The sequence below is a fragment of the Anser anser genome (genome assembly GCF_964211835.1).
Source record: "Anser anser genome assembly, chromosome: 3".
NCBI lineage: Eukaryota > Metazoa > Chordata > Aves > Anseriformes > Anatidae > Anser > Anser anser.
In genome coordinates this window covers 81,517,251-81,526,690 of record NC_139722.1, presented here as the reverse complement: position 1 = coordinate 81,526,690, position 9,440 = coordinate 81,517,251, and the positions used below count along the sequence as shown (strand labels likewise).

General features: G+C 37.2%; 1 protein-coding gene across 10 annotated transcripts in view; it reads right to left on the bottom strand.

Moving 5' to 3' along the window:
- Positions 1-797: 797 nt before the first annotated feature.
- Positions 798-9,440, bottom strand: part of ACTN2 (actinin alpha 2) — an 83,841-nt gene continuing 75,198 nt past the window's right edge. For 8 of the 10 annotated variants that reach the window (XM_083828130.1, XM_083828125.1, XM_083828131.1 and 5 more), the window contains 3 exons: positions 5,869-5,946; positions 3,578-3,736; positions 798-2,173 (listed from right to left, as the gene is read on the bottom strand). In XM_083828130.1, the coding sequence (XP_083684256.1) occupies positions 2,015-2,173; positions 3,578-3,736; positions 5,869-5,946 (396 nt within the window). In that variant the 3' untranslated portion in view covers positions 798-2,014. Of the gene's footprint in view, positions 2,174-3,577; positions 3,737-4,716; positions 4,783-5,868; positions 5,947-9,440 lie in introns of all 10 variants that reach the window. The other 2 variants (XM_083828128.1, XM_083828129.1) reach the window with 2 other exon arrangements.

Here is a 9,440-nt window from a genome sequence, read left to right as displayed (position 1 = left end):
AACAGAACATTTAGTTAAAGGATGAGTTTCAAAGTCTTTTTCATATTATCAGAAATAGAAAGGATATCACAATTGGACTCCTGCCAGTAAAATTTAGCAGATAGAGACCATAAATGGTCTACGCCTTTGTGCCAATTTTTAGCATAATCTTGCCTGTAGCACTGAGATTTTGCTTTTGTGCTCTGCTTGGAAGTTCGATGTCTTATTCTTCTGGTTGCATTAAACTGTAACAATGAGAGAGATACAGATTTATTTAATAGGATTCAGCCTACCCAGCAGTCATTTGTCTGGAAGCAACATTGCTCTGTACACAAGGTGGAGGAGGAAGAGTTATTTGATTGTTACCCATCTCCTCTGGGATTGTTTTGAAATTGCTCACACCACACGCACCTTACCTTGCAGGAAGCAAAGGCCAATGAAAGTGTTATTGTGTACTTAACACCTGCTTTTTTGCATGCAAGGAAAAAGAGAGATACAGAAAGGTTAAGGCCAACATCTTCAAAAGTATTCGTGCCCACATCTCATTGAAAACAATCTAAACTAAGAGTCCGATAAGCTATGGACATGTGCCCAGGTGACTCGAGTGGAAACACTGTCCCACTCACTCTGAGCTCCATGTCGCTTCATGAGGCCATACCTGTCCCTCCAGCACATAGCACCTGTTGTTCATGCAAATATAGTGTACAGAAATGCATGACATTTTTTGAACTTTCCGTAGACAAACCTCCTTTAATGTTCAGATATATTTCAAATTCTTAGAGGGAAACACTAGATGATTGTCAATGACAGAAGTCTCATAAGGTTTTGAAAAGCAGACTTTATTTAATAGGCACATCATTGCTTTAATAGCACTGGGCTGCAGAGCTCACTTCACCATTTGTAAATGGTTTTGTTTGATTACATTGCATTTCCTCAGTGACAGTAGGTTCAAGTAAAAAAGTTACTGCTTTTTTATTTTATTTCTCAAGATGGAAAAAAAACAGTAGAACAAACAGTTCACAAGAGCAGAATACAGACCAAACTGCCTGTGAACCAGCAGAAGTCAAGACAAATTGTAATTTGAGCACTGGACAGTTAAAGCTGCAAGACAACCATGCTACATTTGCTCAGATGGGATTTTGCATTATGCAGGATGGAGATGAATGTTGCCCACTAATGCAACAAGGGACTGGCTTTCTTATACTGAGAAACAAACATTGTCCAACACAGACAAGAAAGAGGGTTTCAAAACAAAACAGCTCACATGAAATTAGCTTCCTTGTTATTTCTGATTATAAAAGTTGTACTCCCTCATCTGTAAAAGTTAAAGGCTTAAAAGTACTGCTAACATAACTCTAAACCTGCAATTTAATTAGCTTTTCAGCTTTTTTTCCCCTATATTACAATTCTTTGTGATATTGGAAAACCATCTTTAAGAGACAAAAACATAGGATTCTGGATTGTTTTAGTAATTAAGTAGTTTACTTCTTTGATATATTTCTTCCCTGAAAAACTTCATTTTAATATGTTATTAAATTTCACCAGTAGAAGCATATAAAATCAGAAATCATAAGAGGAAAATAACATTGCTCTATGAAAGAAAAAAGCATGACTTTAACATAGTTTTATGAACATCGTAAAAGAAGCACATATGGCATTGAAACATTCTGAAAATAGAGAAGTATTTTGTGAGTCTAAACAATTGAAAGTTTCAATGTTCTTAGGCCTTACATTCTATCTTCTTAAGGGACATTTCCAAAGTCAGTATCTTGCCTTTTTTTTTCCTTTTTTTTTTTTTTTTTAAATTTTTCTAGCATTGTATAGGACAGACAACCTAAAACCAACAATGCAGTAATCTAGCGTGCTGCACACATTAATATACACTAGTTGCTTTAGTAATAGCACTTTACACTGAAGATACCTACTGCATTTGTAAAACTCATTTTTAAATCAGCTTGTCAAACCTTTTGAGAAGCAATCTGGGCAATCAGGTGGGTATTTTTTGTGTTTACTATGAATACAGCCAGTTACAGAATCAGAGGTCACTCTCTCCATACAGTGCTGATGAAAATGAGGTGTAATCCAGAGCCCCAGGAACAGAACCTGGGCCAGTGTATGGAGGCATTCTCTTGATGCAGTACTGAGCCTGCTCAGGAGGCAGCTCTCGACGTAACTCATCTGCGAGGATATAAGGCTGTGAGGGGGAAAACAATTGACAAATTCAGTACGTATTCTTCAAAGACATAAAATACATTCATTTTCTGTAACTGCGGCTAATACGCTTGGATGTCCTGCTCATTTTCCTGAAACCAAATGTTCCGCTTGATAAACTCCACGCTTAATGATGAAGGAGACAATCCTACACCAACAAACTGATCAGATTAAAATCCAGTGTCAGGAAATGTACCTGTGTGTGTTAGCCACTGATCACTGTGCAGCAATGGGTAGACTGCTACTACTACAGGAGCCCATCCATGGGTAGCTAGTTCAGTATCCCTAGAGTGCCTCACTGTCCCTTCTGCAGTGACAGGGCAGACACACTGTCAGTTAGCTCATGGTAGTTTCAACATTCTAATATATTTATAATGAAAGATGCACTATTGCTATTAATGGTTTGCATTTATGATATGAAGGATACACTGAAACCACTAATAGACTTGGCATTGTTTGAAATAACAACATAAAGAAAATTGTATTTTCCTGAGACCTTGGTTTTCATCTTCCACATGAATTCCTACTGAGAACATGTCTGGAATTCAAAATGAGGTCCACAGTAACTGTGATGACTACCGTAAACATGTACTGAGTTCAGAATGTGGTCCTTAATAACTGAGATCACAAAATCAATACAAACAGCCAGAATGAGAAAATCAATAGAGCGAGCTTGGGCAAATAGACCCGTACTGCTGTGATCTCTTCTTTCTCAATAGCACAGGATTGGTTTCCTGGCAGATGAGGCCCTGCCTCCTCCAGAGGCTACTGTGTTGCCATCATCCTCCCTTTAATCTTCTTAACACAGCTCAATCACCAGTGGATCTGGCTGTGGGGAGGAGAGCATGCCAAACTCAGGAGCTTCCTCCATGTACCCGTGGAGGAACAGAGGAGGCTTCCTCTTGTTCCTCCTAGGATGGGGCAATGCCACATTGCATCACCCTGTTGCATGAGATGTCAGGTCACAACCTGGCTCACAACTGGGTGTAATCTTGTGCAATTGACCCAGGCTGTGTTCCAGAGGGCCAAATTCTGCATTGAAACATCCAGACAACATCATGAAAGGCAGAATGAGTTCCCCTTTAATGAAGGCTGCTGTGTGGAAACAGCTTGATTGATGTACAATATATCCATTATATGGACAAACTGTTTGTCTAAGATGTCTAATTTTGTTATCTCTGTGTGACGATACAAGCCTTGAATTCTGCACACATTTCAGCTAAGAGTGTTGGTTCCATACAAAAAAAAAGGCAAGTGCCTTCTCTGAACTCTTATGAACTGAAAACAAAGCTTCATAATTACTAAAAAGCTTGTACAAGACTTTCAGTAAATAAGAGCTAAACAGGAGAGCCATTTAATCCTTACAGCCAGCAGCATGATGACTGACCTTATCTGAAGCCAGGATTCTGAAGGAAGCTATCACTTGCTCAGCCGTGTCTGTATCTGCTGTTTCTCTGGTCATGAAGTCAATGAAGGACTGGAAAGTAACAGTTCCTTGTCCATTGGGGTCAACCAGAGTCATGATCCGGGCAAACTCAGCTTCACCCTTTCAGAGAATTAAAAAATAATAATAAAAAAAAAAAGGTCACCGTAATATCAGTCTCTGAAAGCCCATGAAACCCATGTCTTCATGTCATGAACCACTAGGTACCAGTGGTCATAGTCTTTAAAGCATATTACCGACTTAGGAACAGAAGTGTCACAGTCGATGAAATCTGGGATCTTAAATAACTACCTCTCTTTTGTAAAACAGTGGTTTTACAAAAACCATGGTTCTTTTGGAAAAGATATTCTTTGTCCCAAATATATAGCACATACCTTTGAATTAACTTTCTGTAACTTCCCCCCTGTCCCATTCTCTCTCAATGCCTGTTAACCTTGTTTTAACCCTTCATTTTTCACCACCTCCTAAAACCAATAATAATCCCATTATTATTTAGGTACTGCACAGGAACTTGGAAAAATACCCCAAGAAGGTATATGCAGACTCATTGAACAAAGAACTGAGGGAAACAATTCTAAAAATTTCACGCAACATACAGGACAGTTCAACTTCAGCTCATCTTTTTTTTCCACTAAAAAGAATGAACTGGCATGGATGGGTGGGGGGAATTTTTTTAAAAATGAGGGAAAAGAGTGCAATGCCCAAACCTAGTTCATGAGAATAATAAGAAGTAAAAAACATCAAACTTGTCCTTCCTCATGCAGATAAAAATTTTAATTTTATACAGAAAAGAAAGAAAAAATAAAGATTTAATGACTGTTAAATTCAACTTTGAAAATTTTCTTATAATTCAAAGAGCAATACAGCTGACCATAGAATATGGTTCTCAAGTGTCTAGTTTTACTTTTAACTTCCTTTTTAACCATTTGAAAACACAGAAAAAGCAAACAAACAAGGAACTAATATCTCTAGTGTAAATTATATTATTAGTATTCTGTCAATCTAAATAAGGTTTAATGTTGCTGGGTTAATGTCACAAGCTGTAAGCAAAATCAATTGCCATTGTTTCATAAAATTCATACCAAATCATAACCCATTGAAATCAGGCAAGCTCTGAAATCATCGTGGTCCATCAGTCCATTCTTCCTCTATTGATCAAAACAATGTAAGGAACATATGGAAGGAAAGGTGTGAAGCATCCAAGGTCATTTTCAGGTGATGAGTTTAGACCATAGGGAAATTGGATCCAGTATATGAACAGTATTCATTGATATTGCCCAAGCAGATCACCAGAACCATCATCAGTTTTAGAGGAGGAAGAAGTAGCTAACATATTACACACAGGAAACAGACATTTTCACCACAAGGTGAAAGGTCAGGGGAGAGATAAGGGAGAAGACAAAAATACAGAGGAGACAACCAGAGAAGACAAAGAAAAGAGCAAGGAGAAAAGTTTGTTACTAAACTAGTCAAAATGAGGAGATGCACAAGCTGCCTCCCTGATATTCCAAGTCTTTTCAATTCTCTGCAAGGGACAGAGTAGTGACTAGAAGTGTATTAAAAACAGACAGAAAATAGTGTATCACTGACTATTTAAAACACTCCACCTCCAAGGTACATGGTAAGAGCTGCCTGCTGATATATTGGAAATAAATACATGGATTTTCCTTCTTCTGACTACAGACTATCAAGCTCTAGACTACAACAAAGAGATGAGCACACTGACTTAAAGGATGGGACCTGCAAAACTTAGAAGAAGGTCACTGAAAGACCTTGTATAAAAGCAGGTTGCTTATTTTACAGGCAATAACGTGTTATTCCTGGGTCAGAGGTGAATAAATGGTATGACAGTAATAAGGTAAAGAAATGTTTCCTCTGTTTTGTGGTATAATACAGTGGTTTTGAGAAGACTGTATCATTCTAAATAAGGAGAGAGCAGTAGAGAGCTTGTGTTGAGTCTGAGGAAAAGAAAATGAGAAGTCTGGGTGCAAGAAGCATAGGAGTTCCCCACAGTTGTCTCATCAAGTGAAAGAAGCAACCTGAAAAATCTTTGAAAAAATGCACAGCCCAAGAAATGTGGCTCCAATGTATGCTGAGAGTCCATCTAATCCAGCTGCTTTCCCAGAGGCAGAATCTTTTTACAGCATTGTGCTGAATACACTGGTGTTTAAATCCACGATTGGCAACTATTATATTGGCCTATCTGAAAACAAAACAATATCAGTTTCCTCTACCTGCAGGTCATTTCCAACCTGTCCTAGACTGATGAGGCAGGCTTTAAATTCATCAGAGTGTAGATTGCCAGATTCATCCTAGCATCCCATCAAGGTCATGCATTTGGAAGGTGAAAGGAAAAAGGAAAAAATCACAGATCAGGTTAGTTGGTTAGTAAAGAACATTCTATTCTTTTATGAATAACCATATGTTTATATAAATTCATGGAAACATAATGTCAATTTATTGCAATGAATTACCTAAAACGTGTACAACATTTTTAGTTTCGTGTTTTAGTTTTTCACTTGGTACAAGAGGTCCTTATTTCAACCACAGTATTCACACTCATTCCTCTACAGGCTTTTTTTTTTTTAACATTTATGCTGATACAATGGTTTTTATTCTATTGTACTATCATTTGCTATCTTCATTTTCTATTGCTGTACAACAGTGTATCCGAGATTCAGTAAACAGATCACTGAATCTGTGCAAAACCTTTTTCCCCGCACAATCACTGTTACTTCTCTCTTGATCTGATATTTCTTAACTGAACATGCACATTTCAAATGAAAGAGAGAACTACAAAACAATTGACTTTTCCCTAGATCCAAAAGAAATTTAGAAATTATATATCTTGTTTTCTGTTCTTTAACGATCTATACAGTAAGGTTTTGGTTTGAAAACTGACTTTAAAGGAGCCCCATTAAATTCTAGGTTAAATGGCTCCTAATTTCATCACATCTATCTGGATCATTGTTTTGAACCAATTAATTTTTCCATTTTGCAGGTCAAGAAATCTACACTAATTCTTAAAAACAGACTGGTTCTTCTCTTCCTTCTTGCTCATACAAAATGTGCCCTATCTGCCATATACTTCAGATTGAGTTAACATTTATATTACTACAGAGATGTTCCTAAACTAAAAAATTTTTGCCTTTATTGATTTGACAGATTGACAGTTTGCAGAAGATCCAAGGTTTTCTGTCTGCTTTTTACAGGGATTTGGTTTGCCTGGTGGATGAATAACTTACTTTTGAAAATTTCTATGTAGTTATGCATAACTGAAATTTTAAGAGTTTTAACAAATGTACTGAGTTTATTTAACCAATGAATAGGATTAAGTGATGGTTAACTTCATGACACCATGCATTTTTGACATATCATGCTGTGATTATACTGACTCCCTCTACATTAATATCCACCAGCTCCATGAAGGGAAGATGAAAAATAACAGTGGGAAGTCAATGATGAAAGATAAAGCAAAGCTACACATTTGGAGCAGCATTTAGTTGAAAGCCACAACCACAGTGATTTTTTTTTTAACATCTCTATTTTATGGAATAATTCCTGCTACAAAGCATTCAAAATGGTTTGTTTTATCATTCACTGAAAATGTTAATCTACGCTGACTTGAAACTCTGCAAAACCATCCTGAGGACAGGCAATGGGAGCAAGTCACACCATGAATGAAGTCAGCTCATTTTATCTTCTTTCTAAAGCCAAAGAAATTACTGTGTAACTACAAACAAAATAATATAAAAATGGGGACTAAGAGCCAAATCCTGTTCCTCTTCCTCCTCCCCCTACAGGATTTGGTAGAGGAATATTAAATATTTAAGTACACTGGGGGTGTTCTCTGTATGTGTAAGCATCCTAACCAGCCATACATGGCAGCTGTAGTCATGCAACAAGTAGCAGAGGGCAGCCAGGAGTGAAAGGGAGACTAGCATATCTACCAAAGCAACCCTTTTCTCTAGGAGTGCAATGGTTGCACTGAAGCTCACATACAGCATCTGCCTTTGGGATTTCCCAATAGAAGGTTCAAGTAGTTGTGCCATGTGCTATAGCAGGCTCTCACTTTCTTGTAGCTAATTTTTTTTAATCTGTATCATCTACAGCATAACAAAACATCTTCGCCAAATATTGGAGTTGCATCGGATACAATGATATTTTGCAATTAAGTCATAAATCAAATCCATGTAATGGCTTGCTCAATGGAAAATGGTTCTTTGCATTGTTTACACACCAGCACTGAAATTAGTTTTTTTAAGCATATAAATAATTGGCTCATTTATCTTTTCCTACAGATATGAAGTAAAACACTGAAACCTCTCCTTGTTTCATTATTAGTCTCCAGAAAAATTTTCCTTCCCCTATATGACTTTTATGTGGCCTTATATAAAAAAGTGTGCTTCTGAGTCAAAGAAATACATTCTCAAATATATGCCTTGGTTTCCTGAGTGCTAATTGACCTGCATAAGGCTGATCATAGGGTTCATTTAATAGGGTGCTGTTGTTTTTCTGTTAGTGAAATATACCATGGCAGGATGCTCTCGTTCTGCATGCAAAGCTCCTTCTTAAAATCTGTAGTTTGCACAAAAATCAACAATAGCATACATTAACAGCCAGTAGGATATTGCTTGCAAAGCAGCTGCAGATCTTTTATCCCATACTTCATGATCTTACTTAGAATGTACTAAATATACTGAATCTGAAAAAGGAATCTGCATGAAAAGATTTGAAAGCCAGTGACTGGCAACATGTCTATGTCAATGTCCCAGTTTGTCTGCATACCATAATTCAGCTATTCACCATTTTAAACACTTCTAAACTGCTATGATTCAGACATGGTGTCCCACTTTCTCTTTTTTCCTCTATGCAATCACAGTGAGGAAGGAAATATACCAGCTTTGGTAAAGATTCACATTTATATCTACAACTAGACTGTGCCTTTAGGCATAGCCTCCAGCAAGGAATACTGGGTAAGGAGCAACATCGTCAGGAATAATGTCTTGGGTACCAGCATGCATACATGTCTGATGGGAAGAGAAGTCCCTGGTAGGCTGCCCCTTGCCCCAAGGGAGACAGTGTATTTACCACCTCCCTTTAACAACGATGACTTGTAATGCTTTTTGTGTTAGCACAGATGTGCTGGTGGATGCACTGAAAGAAATGCAAACTCTTCCTGCCCTTGTAATTCTTATATGCACTGTGCCCACTTACTCGGTGCAATTTGGGAGTCTGAGGCATGTAGCCTCAAACAAAAGCTTGGAAAGTACGGAATTGTTTTCTTTCAAATATTCACGGTGGAGAAGCCATTTAAAATAATAACTTAGCTCTCTTTCAAAGAGCTAACAATGGCAGAATTAAGCCTCATAATTGATTATAAACTATATTATTTATGTATGTGTGTTTATATATATATATAAACATATATATATGTGTGTATGTATACACACACACATATATATATTCTTCCTGGAGTGGAAGAAAGTTGTTAGATTTATGTGTACCAAGATACATTCTTTAAAATGGAGAAGGGAGCTACTCTGTACATTAGTACTCTGCTGACATCCTCAGCACAGCCTAAGAGTTAAACATTAAGATGTTTCTTAAACTGAAGAAATACCACAGAAGTCAGAGCTATAGCAGGCATAAATGATTCCGTTGTGCTTATGCATTTAAAGCCTACTGGTCAAGGGCAGCATTAATTTTTCATATCTTTTTTGGCTATTCATCACTGTGAATTGCAGACTAATTCTTCCAGTGTATTTTTTAAACTATGTCAGGCATTCAGAAATGCTCCTATGAG